We start from the raw sequence: 20,468 nt of genomic DNA on the forward strand, positions 1-20,468 counted from the left end.
AAAAAGCTGTAAGCAATAGAGAACACGGTCCAAAAACATATGGGAACACAGTATATCAACATGTTTAATGTTTTGTGTTATTTGCTTCATCTCAATAAGCATTCTCCAAGCATCGTCCCTTTGGAAATTCATCAGCATAACATGGTATTTGCCTAAGCATTTAGTGTGGGAATGAGCATCAGCACAGCAGCTGCAGCACAACTGCATGCAGAAAGCTACTGTATCATCCAACAACCACTCTATACTGAAATGTTAGTGCAGCTGCAGCAGAATTATTATTGTTATCCAATTTATGGTTTACATTAGATTCCATTTTTCTTTACACTATCAATTAAGATGAATAAACAATCGTACAAAAAAAGGACATGTACATAATATATTAATCTCTGGAAACAACAATTAACTTATCCCATTACCCATGAAACAGAAAAAAAGTGATTCAGGGGTATTCATTTTTTTGTAAATACAAACTTAATGTATTAACTGTAACAGAAACTGAACACATCTGATTGCACTTACTGTTATTAGAAGTTTTTTTTTTTGTTGTTTCATCTTACAACTTTACCCCTCGGTCAGTCCAGTTTTGATCAAGTGTGCAATGTCAGTTGATGTAATCCACATATTTTACAATAAACTGGTTTTAAGTAAGCAGTCACACATATATACAATATAACAAGTGACATCTTGCACACAACCTCAGCAGAAATATATTCACCCAAACAAATTAGTCCTTTATACCATATTAAAGACTGCTTAAGGCTTTTTTTTTTTGCGTACAAATTACTGCCGTCCATGCTAGACAAACTGATATTAACGTTGTTGTTTTTTTTGTTGTTTTTTAGAGTTTAAGAACCCAGGGTGACACAGCAAACATATTAAACACTGCATCTTAACATGAGGCAATACAAAATAACTGACTACAACTGTGCGTGAATTTTTAAAGTTGATGAACAGGAGTGATAAAGTTTTAACACAGGCTGCCTGTTTAACCATGTCAGTTTTTTCATAGACGAACGACTTCACTCATAGACAGGCACACATAAATGGAAGAACATGTGGTAGCCAGCCTTTAGGCAGCCTCGTGGTTTGTTTCTGTCGCTGAAAACACTTCTTTAAATGAAGCCAGTCATCATTAAGCAGCATGAATGCCACTGATCTAACATTATGTGGATAGTAGCCAATTTTTGTGAGGAAAAATGCTAAACTAACAAGGAGACGGAAAAAAAAATTATGGCCTGAAAGATTTGTATAGACGGGGAAAAGAAGCATGGAACAAAAAGTTGTAATCTCTCAACTCTAAATAAATAAATGTGACAAAGGCGTAACACAAATAAAACAACCATCAAATAAAGAAGAAAGAATAAAGCTATGGTATGTAAAGTATTACTCTGCGAATGCACCTCTGTGCCGATGGGAGAAATGCCAAATGTTGGCAGCAATTGTTAAAAGAGAAAGGGTGTAAGGGGCTAAAAAGTGCCTTGGTGGATAAAACTCCACTCTCCCTCTATTGGCCTGAGAAAAAAGTTCTTTAGTTATGATTGCTGCTGTTCCCCATGGTTGTTATTTTCCACCTCCATGTTGTTTAGCTCTGTTGAGTTGGAGATGTTGTTTTGAAGCCTCAGTTGATCCAGTCCTTCCTCTGCGTTTGTCCATGAGCTCATTGACTCATGTACTGTTACTGTGTGTTCCTCCATCTGCCTTTGGAGGCTGTCCATCTCCTCCCTGAAAGGGAAAAAAACAACAGAAAAAAAACTGTTACATCAGTTCTGGCGTTTGAATAACTGCCCAGCACTACAAAAAAAAAAGTTTCATGTCGGTTTGCTGATAATGTTTAACCAAATCATTCACACAGAAAAAAGATCTTACTTGAGCTGTCGTAGACAGTTGTGGAGATTGTTCAGTGGCTCCTTGTTGACAGAAGTCGAAGGCTTCAGCAACTCATCCAGTAGGGAGGCAGGCACTGGGCAGTCTGGGATCTTAACTGGCGTTACTGGGGTGGATGGGTTCCCGTCACTTTTCAGTTCCATGCGCTGCTGCTCCAACAACAACAACAACAACAACAACACATTATTTTTATATGGCATTATACTTGCAGTACTGACCTTTACATCTCTGTAAAAGACAGAATGCCTTCATTACTCATACTGTAGAAAGTAATGGGCACACCCAGCTAAATGACAACATATTAGCCATTGCTAGTTGCACCCATATGAAATATTAACATACGTTTTATTTGCTTCGGTTTTAATCTTTTTAACAACAACCTCTCATGACGAGACTCTCGCAGAGGGAGAAACCATAATAATCACATGCAGCAGTTAATACTTTACTGTACATTATTTAGTGGACTCCTGAAGTTTAAATGATCTCACAGCTAGGAACTAAGAAAGCACTAAACACGTCACATAACACAACCGTTCACGGCATGAAAAGTTGCCTCACCTTCCTTAGACGACTCTGTTTGAAGTCCTGTTTGAGTTGCTGGTTTTGAAGCAGGACTGTCTTCATGCTGTTTCTCAGCTCACCCACTTTGGCCTGCAGCATAAACTTGTCCTTCCTAGTGCTGCTCAGCTCCTCCTGTACCGACTCCAGCTCCACTTTAATATTCTGAGTCAGACATTTTATTTTACCAGTAAATGGTTTGAAAGAGGCATAAATGACAGAAACATGGAAACATGAGACACTGTGCCTATACTGTATAATCAGGTCAAAGCTTGCCTGCAGAGCTGTCTGTAGGTTGTCGAGCTCCCTGTGGTGGCACTGCTCCATCATCTCCACCTGCTGTTTCTGAGCTTCAATCTCCCTCTGCCTTTGCTCCACCTCCCACTTCAAATCTTCAACCTGAACCAGCAGCCAGTGTTAGACGTCAGTGTTATTGAGAGGTGATCTCCAACAGTAAATTGGAAGGAGACTAAAACAGGTTTTAACGAACTGCAACACTGAAATGTTTATAGGAAATAAGGACTACATAACCCCAAGTGTTGTATTCGAATCAATTCAGCTAATCAGTATCAAATATTACAACAGTCACACAACAAAAAAATTTTTTTTTTCCCCAAACTGACTTCTGTTGGTTAGAATACAAATGTAGCCCAACTAACAGGTAAAGTAACCCAAAACGAGTACTTGCCTCTTGGTTAGTGAGCGGCTGCTTTGCCAGTTCATCGTCCAGTTGTTTCCGGAGGATCTGGAGCTGGGAGTGAGCCTCAGCCAGCTCCTCTTGGAACCTGGCAACCTCCTGAGCGTGCTGCTCATCCTGAGCCCTGCAGAGTTTGTTAAGCAGCTTATAAAATCGTCAATTACTATAGGTTATGTAACACAGTATTAGATTAGAAATCATTAAAATTTTCCTGAAGTCACAGTATTCTTTAATCAGGCAAATGCACGCACTGTAGTTTGTGGGCTTCTTTCTGCAGAGCTTTAACCAGGTCCTCTTTGGACTGCAAGTCCTTCTTGATCTCTGACAGCTCCAGCATGGCTGCCCTGTAGTGCCGTCTATTGTGGGCTGCCTCAGCCTTTGCTGCTGCCACCTAAAGGAAACATTGCATAAAACAATATGGGAACTCCAAAGACCACACTACTCCCAATTTGGTGTCAAAAAGGAGAACGTACTGAGCTAGGCATGTGACAGTTTATCAGTTCGATTTATAGATTGTAAGCAGGTTCTTGCTGTGTCTTGTGTCAAAACAAAAAGTATTTAACTCCCAAAATACTTTAATAGGAGTTATTTTGAGGTTGTGCTTCAGCTTAAAGAGAAGGAAATCATAATTTAGCCTAATATGCAGCACAGAAGTCTTACCTGTTCTTTCAGGTCCATGACTTTGGTCTTCTCTTTTTCCAAGGCCAGCTGTAGACTTTGTACCATCTGCTTCATCTGCTGGTCCTCCTCCTCTTTACGCTTCAGAACAGCTTGAACCTGAAACCCCACTTTTCTAGTTTAGTCTACAGGTAATATGATACTTTGTGTCACCAGGATAATAAAAACAAAACCCACATCTATATTATTAGATGCAATCCTTTTTTTTTCTTACCTGCAAATTGAGCTGGACAAGATCTGCCTCCCTCTTTGCTAAGGCCGACTCCAGAATGTTGGCATGCTCCCGCAGTGCATTGTGGGACTGAGCTAATCCGGCCAGTTTTCCTTTTTCGTGTTCCAGCTCAAGTGCCAATTTCTTGTTGGCATCTTCTAACTTTCGGATCCGCTTCTTGAAGCAGCGCGATTCTTGAAGCTGTGGAAGCAATACATGTCATTGATACAAAAAACTAAACAACAAACAAAACAAAACATATGAACTGAATAATTTCAGAAGTGCAAATAAACTGCTCATACAGTTGTATTATTGATGAAAAAGTTCATGAAATTATTTCTTTTTTCATGAACCAACTAAGCTCTGGGACACCTAACCTATCAGTCTATTATCAGTGATTGCATTCTGGTATTCATACGTAAGCCCGTTTTACAATAATCTTCCTTAAGTCTTCATTATATGATTCCCACATCAACAAAAGCCACGGTGTTAGCAAAAAAATTGACAGAACATGAAGTGACATTGTCTTAATGCATTTTATACTTTAAGATTGCTGTTCTTGAAATCTTAACATACGTATATTTTATTTATTCTTTTGTATATTAATCATGTTTGTCACAAGTAGATTGGACAGCAGGAGAGTGTGTCACTCGAAGACTTTTTTTCTGTTTTGTATTGTTGCCTTTTGGTTGGTTCTCCAAAGCGTACGATCTTTTAGTGAAATGCCCATCTCAAGATTCTGGGGAGACACGTTGATAGCTGGAAGATGCCATGAGATTAACAGAGAAAAGCATGTCTGAAAGGGGCTAAAAAGAGGTTTGAACTGAGAAAAAAAAAAAGTATATGAGCTATAAGATGAAAGATTAACAAAGTTTACCTCATCTTCAAGCTCCAGAACCTTCTCCTGGTATTCTTCCAGCTCTGTGGACGTTAGGGTGATCACTTCTTGAAGTTCCTTCTCTAGCATAGCTTTGCTGTTGGTAACAGCCTGCAGTTCAGCCTGTAGAGTCTCAATCTTCTTCTGTATGACAAATAAATAAATGTTTGAGTTAGCCAACAGCTACAGTTATATTCACGATGCAGGGGCATACAACCTTCTGACAAGAAATGGTAACAAATGACAAGAATACGGGTCAATCCATATAAAAAAATCTGTCAAAATAAAATAAAAACCTCACGCATTCAGAATCAGATGATATTTTTAACACTAACTTTAGCAAATGTAATGAAGCTGTAGAGAGGGCTGTTACAACATGGTTGCAATGCATAAACCTGGCGTTACCAAGGTTAATGCACATTTGAGAGTTGAGTAGTGCACAAAGGGACTAGAGAGAAAGACAGATGACTCATACTTTAACATGATCCCTACCACCTATGTAAGCGCTGTCCATCATAAACGAGGTGTACAGACAGTAACACATGTCTGTAGGAGTTAATGCACCCATTTTATTTATTGTGATACAAACTAAATAAATAAGAGCAGGTATAGCTTTCTAACAGTGATACTTCTTCTAATGCTTGAAACTCTTTAAATAGATGTTGCAGCTTGAAGCTTTAAAAGAAGTGCTCATTACCTGCAAGGCCTGGCTGTTCCCTTCATCTGATACCTGGGCCTTCAATTTAGCCAGCTCCTCCTCAGCCGTCTCCTTGTCAGTCAGAGCCTCTTGGAGCCTCCTGCTCAGGATGCCCACGGCGTTCTCGTAGGCCTTGTGTTTGGCCTTCATCTCCTTCTGAGCGCTGGTCAAATCTGTTCCCAGCTTCTTCACACGCACCTTCTGTTCAGTGATGGCTCTATTTCAAAGAACATATGAATGAAAAAAATAAATAAAAATGTATTTTAATTCCTGATATAACAAACACAGAATTTCTGAGGAGGATTTAAAAAAAAAGAAAAATCACACATACAAACTTTTATTTCTATGAGGCGTTTAGGCATTACCCCTTATTTCTATTTATAAATACCAAATGACTACAAAGAGGGGCATCATGGGCCAAATCATCACTGTGGGACCACATGACTCACTTCTTGGCTTCAGCCTCCATTTGCTCCACCTGTTTCCTTAGACCTTCATTCTCCTGTGTCACTGCTGCTAGCTGGCTCTGATCAAACTGTAGAGACTGCATTGGGGGGGAAAAAAAACACCCAAGGTTAATATAATATTTTCTTTATTATATAATACTGTAATGCCATGAGCAAATATCAGACAAACAGTACCTGAATCTGGGTTTCGAGCTGATCCCTTTCATTCTGAATGGTTTGCAGATGGGCCTCCATGTTACTCATCTGCTCCTGCACTCTCACCACTTCCTTTTGCAGCCGGGTCTGCTCCAGCTCTGCCTTCTGCTTCTCCCCCTGAGCAGCCAGTAGCTCCTGCTTCAGATCCTTCACCTCCATCAATAGACGCTTTTTGGTGGACTTGAGCTCACTGATCAGCTGGTCTTTGGAGCTGGCATCCCTGCGGTATGCTTCCACCATCACCTGTGAGGTAAATGGCATTTTTAACCCCAGTAAAAGGTTTAAAGTGGAACAAAATACTTATGAGGCATTTGCTCCTTTGGAGATGTGCAAGTAGTCTCACTCATATTTGCCTTGACTGACACAGCAGGGAAAAAACAAGAACTGACAGCACTGCAGGAGACAGGGCTGCATCATCTCCAGGGTTTGAGAGAGATTTAATTCACTGATGCCGTCTATTCATAGAGGAGTGGATAAGCTTTATTTTTGCAGGCCAAACATGAACACAGTCCACCAATGAAAATGGCTATAGTGAACCATTGTAAAACCTATAAGATGGCAAATATAATTCTAACCTTTTAATGAGAGGACACAAGTCTGTTGTGCCATTTATGAATTAGCAAGAAAAACATGAAAATGAAAAATCTCTCTAAGACTGAACTTGCTGATTTTTTTTTTTAAAGTGCTACTAAATGCACATTGCTTTTTAACAAATTGACAACAAATACCATATTTGCTTACTTTTATCCTGTACATGTTTAAAATTAGGGATGTGCACGACTAGTCGACTAATAGTCGCTGCTGTCAGTAATCGGTAACAGACTTACCAGTCATTTAATCTAATTGTTAAAATTTTAATTGATACCCAATGCTGGTAAATTCTTGTGTCCTAAATGTTGTTGAGAAACGCCATAAATCCGTTAATCAGCCTGATCGTTTGGTTAACACTATTATTGCTGGTTCTTTTAAGGAGACAGAATGAGATCGTGGATACAAATGGCGGAAATTAGCTTTCTCCGAAGGGTGGATGGGCTCATCCTTAGCAATAGGGTACAGAGTTCAGTCATTCAGGATTAGTTTATTGATAATAGAGACATTTTCACAAAAACTTACTTGGTTGTCATGTGTTGCTCAAAACAGTTCAATTATTATTTGATGGACCAAGATGTTAATGCATGCATATAAAGAGGGCCTACAATAACTCAAATCTTGAAAGGCACACAATGCAGTGCATGAGTCTGTCATTCTGTCAACTAACTCCACCCTTTTCATGACAGTCTGTCAATGCAAAATAAAGCAGCCTTGGACAATGCTCAATCCAGTGAGGCGTGTCAGCACCGCTCTCCTCCAGAGAATGTGTCTGCCATCTGGCTCTACAATACATACTCCCACGGCAGCCACAGCCTTAGCCAGCTGGGAGTCACTCTGACAAGTGGCTTATAAATGTACATGAAGTCTTTCTGAGTTGCTGCAGGCAGCATATAATGTCATGTAAAAGCTATGAAGGCGTCTTACCTTTTGTTGCAGGAACTGCTCCTTAAATTTCTGAGCTTGCTTCTTCAGGGAATTATTTTCTTGTTGTAAAGTTTCAATCTGTAACATAATACAATTGTTTCATTACTCACTATAAGTTGTATCAATGCTACTTGAGTTTTGTTTAAATTAATATTAACTACACTGAAGAGAAGGGGGTAAATCCTCATTCTTCAGGCACAAAAACAAGCCTTTTTGACCTATTGCGAACATTTCCAAACTGCAAAAAACATTTTAGGTAAATGTAAAATAAATGAACTCTACCTCAACACATCTTCTGTCTCATACCTGATTGGCTTTGACTTGGACTTCCTGTCGTAGTTGATCCAAGACATCTGAGGCCACCAGAACATCCTCGCCAAGCCTCTCAGCACTCTCATCAAGTTGGCTCTTGTCTGCTCGGGCTGCCTGCAGTGCTACCTCAAGGACAATCTTCTCGTTCTGGAGGTACTGGATGTTGTCATCCTTGGCAGTGCTTTCTGTCTGCAGCTCAGCCAGCTGGGCCTCCAGCTCCTGGTATCGGGCCTCTAGCTGGTTGATGGACTGCTCTTTGGTGTGCAAGTTCTCCTGAGTGGTTGTCAGCTGGCGCATCAGCTCCAGATGTTCCTTCTGAAGTGTCTGCAGCTGTGCATCCTTCTGGGAAAGGGTCAGCTTTACCTAAGACAGAACATTAAGAGCAGAGTTTACAAATGAAGAATTACGTCTAAGAATTTTATTGCACATGCAGGGTGACAAATAAGTCACGGTTACATTTGGCATGACTACCTGCTCTAGTTCTCTTTCCAGGGTGCTGGCTGTGTTGGCAAGCTTTATTAACCGTTCTCGCTCTTCTTCATACTCGTCCAGCTTGTGCTGCAGGTCATCTTCCACCATGCTCTTTGCATCCTGGATCTGCTTGTAAGCAGCTTCTTGGGTCAGCATGTCGGCCTACATTACAGAGAGTAAAAGCACTTTAAACAATGTTCAAATATAGTCGAGATACACAAACGGTTAAAAGTACATTTTACTGCAATAGCTAGGTTTCATTTGACGTAGACGTGACGTCGACGTAAAGCGCGAAATTTGACTGGCGGTCGGAAGTGAAAAAGATAAGCGCAAAATCACAGACAGACAGTACGCAAAATGCCTATGTCCTGTTGTGTTTACGGATGCTCCAGTAGGTCGACCAGAGAAACTGATAAACGGTATTTTAGGGTACCAAAAATAGCCCAACGAAGAGGAGAAAAATGGAAAATTCTAACCGAAAAACGTAGGAAAAAATGGATTTTAAATTTACGTTTACAGTCGGGAGGAGCAGAGTCTGCCAATGCCCGTGTCTGCAGCGACCACTTCGTCAGAGGTAATGTTATGTTTGCAAACGAACTTATTAGCATTAGGTAGTCGTTAAATTCTCGTTTACTTAGTGCTTTTAAGTTAGTAGTCTAATATTGACTTGATTGGGACTATAGGCTGCCCAAGTGCTTTGGATGACGAAGAGTCGGAGGACTGGGCTCCGACGGTCAATCTCGGCTACGAACGAAAACCCAGATCGGAATCAGTTCTCAAACGAGAGAAAAGAATGAAGCTTAAGGCAGAACAGCATCGATGTGCAGAGGCGATTTTGGATATGCAACAGACGGCTGAGAGCCCGGATTTGAGCCTAGTGACAGTGGAGAACAGGCTACTAACCCTGCCATACAATTGCAATGAGCTGCAATCACTTCTCCATCCTCCTTTGCAATTACCCAAGTCTTCAGAGGTGTCTCGTTAGACCGCTGAGAATGGTTTACCTTGAAACAAACAACTGTCACTCTAACGAAGTCCTAAGGATGTGGGATGTTTGTTGACGTTAAAGCCGCTACCGCTAACTGTTAGCGTGTTTAAGATAAAGCAATATAAGAACAAACACTCACCCTTGCAAACACCAAACTGTATCCATCACGGAGACGTTTTGTTCCAAGGTTGTGGACCCACCCGCTGACAAAAAAATTGTACGCCTCCAGACTCTTGAAAGCTTTCATTTGCTGCCTAGTGTAGTAAGAAGTCTGGAGGACCAAGTAGTTGGTGATATCCACAGCCTCGATAGTAGGCAAATCCTTTACTTCTGTGGTGTATTCGGACATTTTCAAAGAATACGGATCACGTCCGATATATTTTTTAACTATCTGTTTATATCTCTCCCGAGAAACGGGGTCTAAAGTTCCACAATAGCTGCTCTCCTGACTCTCCACAGTGTCCTCCATGTTTACTTCCGCCCTCCACTCAAAAATCGCGCTGCCTCCGCACGTCATCAGAACCACGTGACCGCAACCCAACTATTCCTGTGATTTTTTTTTTTAAATATTTTGATTGGTTTTATTTAATTCCCTTGGCTAAATAACAAAGTTAACGTGTAGTTTGTTTTGACTTTAGATTTAAACCTGAAGCTGGAAAATACCTCAATGCTCTGTAGCTGTACAGCGATGCGTTCTTTTTCTTTGATGGAGCGGTGCTGGGTCTCAGTGAGTTGATGTGACAGTGTCACATTTTCCAGCTTCAGATGCTCCAGAACACCAATCTGAGTCATCTGTCCAGCCTATAAAAAAAAACAAACAGAACCAGACATGTCAATAGTTATGTCTCCTGCATGACAACTAATGCCAAGCCGTGACATTAAAGCCAACTGCACGGGCATTAAACTTACCTGCATGTTGGCCATTTCACTTTGCAGACGCACTCTTGCCTCCTGGGCCAGAGCTAGCTGCTGCTGGTACCACTGTCTGACCTGCTGAAGTGAATCGATCTCGGCCTGGGAGGTCTTCAGTCGGCTCTGTAGGGTACTGCGCTCCAGCTGCACCTGTTGAAGCTGACTCTGAAGACCACCCATCTGCTGACGCAACTCCTGAACTGCAAAAGCGCAGGATCAAAACATAAAATTGAAACATATGAGGTGGAGGTGAATATATACACTCAGCCATTTGAGTCTCCATCACTCACCTGTATTGTCCCTTGAGGTTACAGCGTTTTGCATCTCCTCCACCTTCCCCATCAGCCTGTTGTACTGGTCTTCAGCAACCTTTAGATCATTGCTTAGAGAAGCCAGACTGGCATTCTTGTTCTCTAGACTGCTCTGGAGCTCTACCATAGCCTTCTCTAGCTGGCTACAGCTTTGCCGTAGTGTGCCAACCTCTGTAGTGAGGGCACTCTGCTTCTCCTTGCTGACTTGAGCCTCCTCCATTTTAGCCTGCAGCTGTGCATTCACTGTTGCAAGCTGGGCCTGAAGCTCTGTCTTCTCCTTGAGAGCCTAGAAAACAGGGCAGGTGGTTATAGCATGTAGCCCGATTATTTTCAGTGTGTACTTGTATAATATTGGTCGCCCACAAGGTTATATTAGGAACTGAAGACCAAAAAAATAAATAAAATATTACTGATGGTTTGCATTACCTGATTGGCCTCAGATGACAAGGATTCCAGCTGGCCCTCAAGCCTCATTTTCTCTTTCAACACTTGGAGCACTTCATCATGACCCATCACAGAACTCTCCAAAGAAACACTAAAACAAATTTAAACAACCTCAGTGAATACGATCAAACAAATGAGTTGAGAGGTTCAACAAAAGATTATACATATCAATCTTTTTCCAAAATGAAAATTTTCAGGTTCCCTCATATACTCAGTCTGTGAAAATACACAGTAACCACAACTGCACTAATATTTTACCAACCTCACTACTCAAATAATAAATTCAAACATTTATTGATTTGCCTTTCTTGTAAGAAATCGTCACCTGCTGGAGAAGCTGTCCCTGCGGCTACGAGGCTCTGCTGTCCCTTCTCTTTCCTGCTCCAGCTCCAGGAAGTGTTGCTCTTCAGTGGCTGCTTGCAGAACCTCCTGAAGGGAAGGGAACTGACCCATGGCCTCAGGGGCGATCTCGCGTCCATCTACTGTGTATGGCCCCTGCTGCCTCTCCACTGCTGCAGAGAGCACACTGTAGGTTCCCCTGGTAGACACGCTGCTGTAGGAAGAGCTGTCACTGTCGTTGCCATCATTCCCGGGCCTTACCCCTGATTCACTGCCATCAATTTCTGACACACTGTCCCGGACGTGGAGGGGAGCACCGGACTGTGCCTCTGTCTCAGAAGTACCGCACTCTGACGTCACACTGATCTCAGACAGTGTGGACACAGAGCTAATAGTGGAGTTGACAGAGCTTATGTCTGCTGCCTTTATGCCTCCTCCTCCACCACCACCATTCTCAGGAGACTTGTAATCAGCCAAGGAGTGGATCTTGTTAGGGCGAGGTGACCTGGACTTCTTTTCTTTGGGAGGAGGAATTCCAAGGCTACCAAGTTTAGGACCACGTGGGACACTGGTCCTGAGGAAGGAATACTCCTTGGTCATGGCAACAGTACTAGCCCGGGGTAATGCCTCAGGATGTAGCATAAGTTCTGGATCCAGGGTACTGAATGGTCTGCTCTTGGTGGTGGTACGATGAGACTAAAAAACAGGAGAGAATCAGAGGTTGTATTTGAAACAAAAAGAAAAAAATGACATCTATTCTTTAATTGGTAAAATGAGTGTCCAGCAAAAATAACCGAATAAATGTGTAAATATTTATATTCACATCAAGTAAAAGAACTTAGAATAAGTCCAGTAATTACTGTACAATTACTAATCTCAGTCACAAACATAGCCAAAAAGTTAAACTAATTTCACAGGAAAAGGCAGGAAAAAGTAAATCAGCAGAAACAAGTGACACTGTGCTGGTGCATCACTCTACCTCTCCTAAGATTACGTTCAAGGACTGCTTCTCTGACATTATCATGTAAATATTGTGATATAACTTTGCTCCTTCACCATGGTGCCAATGTTTCTGTGTATAATTTTTGCCAGAAAAACATCATTTTCCCTTTGCATTCACCCACCCTCTCCTTCTGTCTCTGCACTCTGTACTGTTTTAGTTGCTCCTCCAGGCGCCGGCGAGCCTCTAGGCGAATCTTCTCCTCATTCTCCATCTCCAGTGATGGTTTCTGGTTGGCTGAAAGGATGAAGGGCAAGGAATGTTAAAACAAAGAGAAAAATGCTACCGCTTAACATATACTATCCAACTACAGCAAAGCAGATTATTTAAACAGGCTGTTATGTCACGAATGCAAACGCTGGAATTTGGCATGGTGGTGAGTGAAGCTGCTTGAAGCCTGGTTCTCAAATGACAATGGTAAACAAATTATTCAAATTTTAGTTATTTTAATACTTGGCCATGGGCAGTAAGTCAAGGTTTGCCACTTGACTTAAGGATTAATGGCATTTTTAGAGGTGTTACATAACTGTTGCGTGTTACACCCATAAAATTAAAGGCGTCCTATAGGATAGAGCAGGGGTCAGCAACCTTTCACACCCAAAGAGCCATTTGGAGCCGGTTTCCACGCAAACGAAAACACCGGGAGCCGCAAATATTTTTTGACATCTAAAATGAAGATAACACTGTATATATTGTTTTTTACCTTTATGCGAACAACTAAGGTGTGTTGCTTTTGAAATCCATGAAGTGCTACAGAGAAAATTACATTTTATTGACGTTATTAACACATTTTGAACTCTTAAAGAAATATAACAAAAGGAAAGCTGAACTAAAATGATCCAGCAAACAAAAACTGTTGTGAGCCGCCCCCCTTATATCGCCTTTGGGCTTTTGGAGCCTTGATCTGACTTTTAAAAAATAAAAGAACTATGCTGCTAAAAAAAATTTAAAAATTGATGTTTGCAAAATTGAATATGTATTTTACCTGGTTAATGTGTGTGGCAAGGCGTGGTCTGTAGGGGAGGCGGACGCACCTGAGCAGCACCCGCAATCACGCCTCGCCGCCTTAACGTCTGTGCTCTCTATGCTGTTGTGTTGGTGTGTGTCGGGCTGTGAGCTGAAAAGCTACAGCCGGCTGTGTGCGTACAGCAACCGTGTGTGAAAAGTGGTCAATAAAGAGATGCTGAAAAGCGTGTTCATGCAAACATCGTCGGGTCTGCCGTGGTATGTTTACAACGGGACTTCTGCTCCTGAACCTCTGCGCACAGCGCCTGCAAATCGGGGCTGTAAGAAGTCACATTCATCTTCACGCAGGACTGTAAGCTGTCGTCTGTGAGGCGTGAGCGGTGTTTGTTTGTAACATAGTTCACAGTGGAGCTGCCGACATAATGTGGATCCGAAGATCCATAATTGGCCTACCTGGGGTTGAAAGTCTCGGCAAATGCAGGCGTTTCGGCGGGTACACCGGCTTCCGCCAGTGTGACGCTTATTTTGAGCGATGAAAAAATAATAAAATATAATTGTATTTTTATATTTCAATATCACAACAATCTTCCAATTTAGAACTACAAGTTAAAAAGAACTAACATAAATAAATTACACTTCAACTAAATACTCCTAATTTATTTTCCCAAACCACGCGGAGCCGCAGTATAAGCACTAAGGAGCCGCAGGTTGCCGACCCCTGGTATAGAGGTACCCAGCTATAACACTGCAATAGATGTACACTGAATTAGAGCTGTGTATTCACCAACAATTAAGAGATACTTCATGTGGGTTTTTCCTGTGGAGTTATTTTGATTCTCTGTAGGAGTTATAATGTGCAGGCAAACAAAATCAGTTATTGCCATGCTTAAAAATATAAGCTTTCATAACTGTGAATCAGGCAATGGTGCCAATTTTTAAAAATACCATGTAAAAGATAATGTATCAGAGCGATTAGTAGCAAAACAAAGCCGTGAATTCAAATAGTGTCTTGAAAAAGAAAAAGAAAAAAAAAAGCACCCACACAAAATTTTAGTTAAACAAAAGACTGCTATGGGAGTTTCTGGGAGGAGGTAAAGTCAAACAGCTAAATGAAATCCTCACTGAATCCTTCAGTCCAGATAACACACAGACAGGGGAGTTAAAGCAAACACTTGTACATGAGCCAACGACCAAAACACTCCACATCAAAACGGGAGGTTAGAATAGAAAGGGTTATAGAGGGGGCATTCACTGCACATAAATTTATGCTTACACAGTTCAGTCTCCTGCATAGGCATACTGAGTCTGAGTGACTGCAATGCATCACTCTTGTGAACCGTGACCTCAGCACTAGCCCCCTCAGACTTCTCTAGCATCATGGGTGGATAAGCAGCCACACCTGGGGAGGGCTCGCGGTTCTGCGAGTTGACAGGGGAGCTGGTGCTCTGGGGAGGAGCTGTCAGAGGCAGGGTGTCCCCTGCAGTATCAAAGCCCTCTGCCAGTCCATTTCCATTTGGCATCACATCTGAATTGACAGGACCTGAAAGAGGAAGGGGGGAAAGCCCTCAGGAATCCAACAATTAGTCATGAGAAATTCTTGTGAACTAGTTTGAGTGGATGTGATTCTTTTGGCAAACTGGCTAGACAACTTTGTCAAGCAACAATAGCTTACGTGCACAAGGCAACGACAAACACTCATGTAACACTATTGTTACTGAAGCATCCCTCCTAGCTGCATCTACTCTTATAGGAGCAAAACTGGGATTCAGCTTGCAACACAAACACATTTAAAGGGACTGGAAATTATTTTCTTTGTTACCCACAGACTACAGACAAAACGTGCCATTTTCTGTCAGCGGTGGAAGTGGTTTGTTCATTTTACATGACAGACATTTTCTATGTCCTCTTGTCACTGGTTGAAGTAGTTATGGAGAAAACGGGATTCATTTTCAGCAATAGAATGCGGGAACGTCTGCCAAGCAGCTGTCATTCAAAACTGAAGAAATCATCCCAGAAATGTCCCGCTGAGAGGAGTTTATTTGCGGTAAAATCGTAATATCTTGTTAGAATTTTTTTTTAATGATGTTGTTTGTTGCTAATGTAATTATGGATATTTAAATGTACAGAAAATAAATGAGATATTCAAATGCTTTTTCCAAATATAATTACAAAAAATATTTCTGTACACTTTTCAGTAAAGCTTTTGTATTTCTGGGTAACGCACTGTGTGAGAAAATCTTCCTGCTACTTTTTCCAGTTTGTCTCATGTGTATCCTCAAACTCGTACACTTACATACGTTACAATTAGATACATTCTGTACACATTTTTTTCTGTCAAAAACCCCCAAACTGAAACACTGTAAACAGATGATGAAAATTTTGAATTTAGCTCAGCTATATAATATGCTTGTTCAAAGGCCTGTGCAACATGGAGCTGCAGATGGCCTAGAGAGGCTCGTCATAACCACCAAAACAGGTCATGCATGGCAAAATAGTGTTAGATAAAAGAGACACCATTACACTTCAGAACTTGAACTGGAGACCTCACAATCTAGGAATGAGTGATCCTTTCCAGAAAAGCATGCTTACTCACCGTTATGAATATCCCCCTTTGCATCCTTTGGGTTTTCCAGCCCTTTTTTAAATGTCGTTTCACGCTCCACAGCATGGGCTTGAGCCTCTTTGGATTTTATAACATGGTCCTCTTGATAAGTATTGGCCTCCATCTGGGCTGCCACTGACTGCTCAGTATCCACTTCCATTAAGAGAAGTAACAGTCACAGCACTGCTGGTGCACTTCTTGAAAGGGCATCTCACTACGCCATCTTCTTAGGAGGCAGATTAGCTGAGAGCATGTCAGTCTACAGGAGCACCTCCAAGCACATACAAGAAGAGAGAAAATATATAACAACTTTTAACGACACATGAGAAAGATCAACATGCGACACAGAAGAAGCCGTAGCGACTCACCAGGGATCTGTTTTACCCACTAATAAGGTTACGTAACAACAGTCTGCTTTTATAAGCTATAATTAAATACTAACAAACTACTTTGGTAAGTGGATTTTTCAGGTTAAATATAACTTAACTCTGCAATAATTTATGTGTACTTTAAAAACAAATGCAACAAAGGTTTCCCCGGCTTATCGCCTATTTGTCAGCCACGCACCACTGAAGTAAATCTGTGAGGGCATGTGTACAACCTACCCTATCAGAGATACGCCTTATTAAGCACAGTTGATATTTACATGTAAGCCTTTCCGAAGATTAAAAAACAGTGACAGCAGTACTCTGCAAAGCCTTTCCGCGTGACATGTTATATTATTATCGTATCCTACTATAAATGGTAACCATTGACTCATAGGGTGTGCTGCAAAGACTGGTGCAGCCGCTGGACGCACAGCGGCTACAACTGCTGCTAGTAGCTAGGGTGCTAGCATCTACTCAGACTCAGACTCGGAGTCGGCATCTCGGGGAAAAAAGCAAGACAGTTGATGGCAAACATTACTGTAAAGCCCCTATATTTCCAGCGACTAGGCTGAATAATTTCACTTCATATAAAACTGGCAATGACAAGAAAGACGCACTAAACTTTAGGTGGGTAGCACTAGCTAGTGAAGCTAACGTGAGTGCTAATTAGCCACGGGACCTGTCAAGCTAAGAATTGCTACAACCTGGAATCGCCTTCACGCCTTCATAGGACCATTTTCTGAAAGTCATTCGCCGAAACACCTGGCTTCACCTTTGTTACAAACCCTAGTATAAATTATAAAATATATCACAGATATATGCTACAAAATACAACAAATACTCACCTTCTTGCGAGCTTCGCCTTTTACTACGTGGCTGTTTAGTTTCGGTCCCTTTTCTGTCCGACTAGAAACACTGGGCTCAAACAATACATGATTTGAAACAACTAACTAAGCTTGTCGGGTCACTGACTGATTGTCTATGTGTACTCTCAAATGTTTAAATTTAAATAGAAAAACATATATTTTAAAGCCGCGCAATATCTGAAGATGTATATAGCAATAATACATGTATTACACGACCCATAATAAGGAACGGACAGCCGCTCCGGTGACTCTCTCGGATGTGGTACAATGCTTCACTCTTGTGGTCAAATACTGCGCCCTGCTTTCCAGCTGTGCTGTCAACCTGCAGCTGTGGCAACCACCAAAAGTACCGTCACAAGCAGCTGGTGCCACTTACCAAGACGGTGCACGGACATGCATTAATATACACACGATTAAATCACGCCACTACTTAACGTAATTAGATTAGATTAGATTCCACATCTAGGATTTGAGCTACGTTTTTATTTAAAGGTAAAGCCCTTTCACTGGTACAGCACTGTTCAAGAGTCTCAAGTTATTCCTCCTGTCTTTAAAAACTCTGTTTTAAAAATTTAAAACAAACTTGAAAGTCAGTATTAGAAATCACGACATTTATTTTTCAACACAGCCTGAACTTTCTTAGACAAGCTTTCTTGTCATTTCTTTGAGTAGTCTTCAGGCATAGTTCTCTCTATGGCTTTGTGCATGTGGTGGAGGAAGCTGTCTTAGTGATGTGGATGTTCACAATTTTGTGTGCGTGTGTGTGTGTCTAATAGGCTGCAAGAGCTTCATAAATGTCTAAGATGCTGTACCTATAAATGTCTCTTTTTTGGTTGGTTGGTTGGTTGGTTGGTTGGTTGGTTGGTTGATTTTTAATTCTGACAAACAGGAGAGAACTGTCCTCCTCATGAGTCTCAGCTACATTTGCTATATTAAGAATATAAATATGTATGCCTGTACTGTTTTGTGCAAGTAGAAAAAGGCTTCAAGGGCTATATATTTTTAACTTTATTCAGGTATTGGTGTTATTTTTTTGGTCTATTTTATTTAACTGAGTCATCAAAAAATGTCAAAGATAACACAGTTTGACAAGGATAAAATAGTAATTTTGCACCAGCAAGTAGATTCCCAGAGAACTATTAGTTAAAAACTTAGCACATCTTGACATGGTGTGCAGTCTGTCCTTAAAAAAGTAGAGGGCAAAAGAAGGAAAACATCAAGCAAAAAATATGACACTGGATGTGAGAAATGCATCTGTGCCGCAGGCCCTTCAGTCGATTCCTCTACTGTTCACTGAAGCCTCTTCAGAAGTGGTCTCAGAGGAAGGATGGCTTAAGCCAATCTTAAGGAACAAAACATCCATTTGTAAAAATAAATAAATAAATAAAAAAAATAAATAAAAAAAATAGGGGAAATCTCTGTCATGCTTTAGGACTGCATTTCAGCCAGTGGTGTTGGGGACTTTGTCAAAATTGATGGAATTTATTTATTTTTTGACATGACAGTGAGCCCAAACACACTGTTAGTGCAGTAAAAACCCGGATTAAAAGACATAATGGAAAGCTACACTTCATAAATGAAACGCAGAGCTCAACATGGTTGAAGCAGTGTGATTACAGACTGTTGGAAGACGGATCTGTGTGGAAAACACACATGAATTGGCATTTTTAAAAGGAATTAAAAACTTTTACTGCAACAAAATCTGAATTGAATTTGGAGGTGAACTGTTCACAAAATGTCTTTCACAAAAAGACTTAATGAAACACCTCCACAAATGTGATGAAAACAGTTATTTGATGATTTTCCATGTAAAATTATTATTAACATGAATGGAAGTTAATAGACTTTCAAGAAGAGCTGTAGAATGCAAAAAATAATAATAATAATAATTAAAGCACTGGTTTGAAAACATTATTGTTCTTTGTTGAGAGTATTTGTCAAAACTTATTAAATTTTACATGAAAATTGCTGAACAAGTCATGTGTATAAAGGCAGTATGTGTAGCTTGTAGTTTATGTAGGTTTAGCTACTTGGTTTTTTTTTTACACTTAGTAGATGTGTACAGTGATGTGTTCAAAATAAAGAAAGACACTGTTGGAAAAAAAGAAAATTGCTGAACAAAGATGAGAATTGGTCCAAATGAGTAAAGACCAAAGATCGTGCACTTTGGACGGGTACAGAGGTGAACACACTGGAGGGACGTAATGGTTGAGCTTAAAGTCAGCTTTTTTTATTGTCTGCAAGGTGGCTTTTATTTATAGTGTGCTAGGTCTACACAAGTGTCATATAGATTCTCTATTAAAGGAATGTGTTTTATGCAGACAATTTCTTAAGCCATACTTTACTAAAACTCCTGGAGAAAGCCCAGCTGTAAACCTAAAGCAGCCCAAACAGTCCACGACGTTGCCATGTGTTCTTATTATTATTATATTTTAATAGTTAGTCCTAATGCTGTCAATGCCAATGGAATGCAACATAAAGTGATTTCGCTGACCTTATATGTTAAGACAATTACACTATAACATGCAATTTTTACTATGTAGTATTTAATTGAATGATTATTTATTTATTTATTGTATTTTGTGTTTGGACAGTAATTGATTTTATGTAAATGGCTCTTGAACAGGGTATACTTCATATTCCCGTGCCCTCAAGTCATCAGGATTATTGACTGGGCCAGAGAGGAGTCTCCGTACAGCTCCATGGATGAGGATGAGTTTTGAGCCGGGGCAGTCTCTACCTGCAACCTCAGGTCTCAGCTCCTCAAACATAAAGAATGCTGCACAGTCAAGTTATGGCTGACCAGCTTCAAGCACCACGCTCTTCTGCCACCAGGAGGAGCCTCCTGAGCTTCCTTGCACAGAGAAAGCTGTCACCATGTCCTGCTTCCATGCAGGTGGGTATCGGACGTTCCTCCCACCCATGACAATATGACCTTCTCTTTGCCTCTATGTTCAGGGAAAATGGCAGTGCAGAAAAGGATGTATCCAGACAATACAAAAATGTTTCAAGCTCAAAGAACAAAAATATTTATCAGATTACATGTGTTTAGTTCTTTTCATATTCAGAAATGTTTTACTCTGTATGAATGTGTGACATAAAATTGATCA

At 40.8% G+C, this 20,468-nt stretch overlaps 1 protein-coding gene and 1 long non-coding RNA gene across 4 annotated transcripts; one reads left to right on the forward strand and one right to left on the reverse strand.

Annotated features, from left to right (window-relative positions):
* Positions 1–38: 38 nt before the first annotated feature.
* Positions 39–17,491, reverse strand: golga3 (golgin A3). Of its 3 annotated transcripts, none has more exons than XM_085474414.1 (24): positions 17,338–17,491; positions 16,116–16,395; positions 14,796–15,062; positions 12,681–12,793; positions 11,543–12,252; positions 11,200–11,308; positions 10,753–11,059; positions 10,460–10,662; positions 10,214–10,351; positions 8,563–8,724; positions 8,086–8,454; positions 7,780–7,857; positions 6,244–6,507; positions 6,052–6,146; positions 5,603–5,819; positions 4,906–5,049; positions 4,032–4,229; positions 3,800–3,916; positions 3,391–3,530; positions 3,131–3,263; positions 2,719–2,841; positions 2,443–2,607; positions 1,867–2,033; positions 39–1,722 (listed from the first exon to the last, which is right to left on the reverse strand). In XM_085474414.1, exons 2-24 carry the CDS (start codon positions 16,282–16,284, stop codon positions 1,533–1,535), a joined length of 4,578 nt encoding a protein of 1,525 aa, XP_085330540.1. In that variant the 5' UTR covers positions 16,285–16,395; positions 17,338–17,491; the 3' UTR covers positions 39–1,532. The 3 variants fall into 3 exon arrangements, with proteins under 3 accessions (XP_085330540.1, XP_085330542.1, XP_085330541.1); XM_085474416.1 differs by having other exon boundaries at positions 14,922–15,062; positions 17,338–17,469; XM_085474415.1 differs by having other exon boundaries at positions 16,116–16,383; positions 17,338–17,376.
* LOC146696319 (uncharacterized) lies at positions 8,775–9,749 on the forward strand. The gene is made up of 2 exons (XR_014923088.1): positions 8,775–9,136; positions 9,246–9,749. It is a non-coding gene; the product is annotated as an uncharacterized LOC146696319 (long non-coding RNA).
* Positions 17,492–20,468: the final 2,977 nt, after the last annotated feature.

Source organism: Copadichromis virginalis, linkage group LG12, assembly GCF_057382275.1.
Source record: "Copadichromis virginalis isolate Kocher_CV1m ecotype Utaka linkage group LG12, C_Virginalis_male_GT1.1, whole genome shotgun sequence".
Lineage (NCBI taxonomy): Eukaryota > Metazoa > Chordata > Actinopteri > Cichliformes > Cichlidae > Copadichromis > Copadichromis virginalis.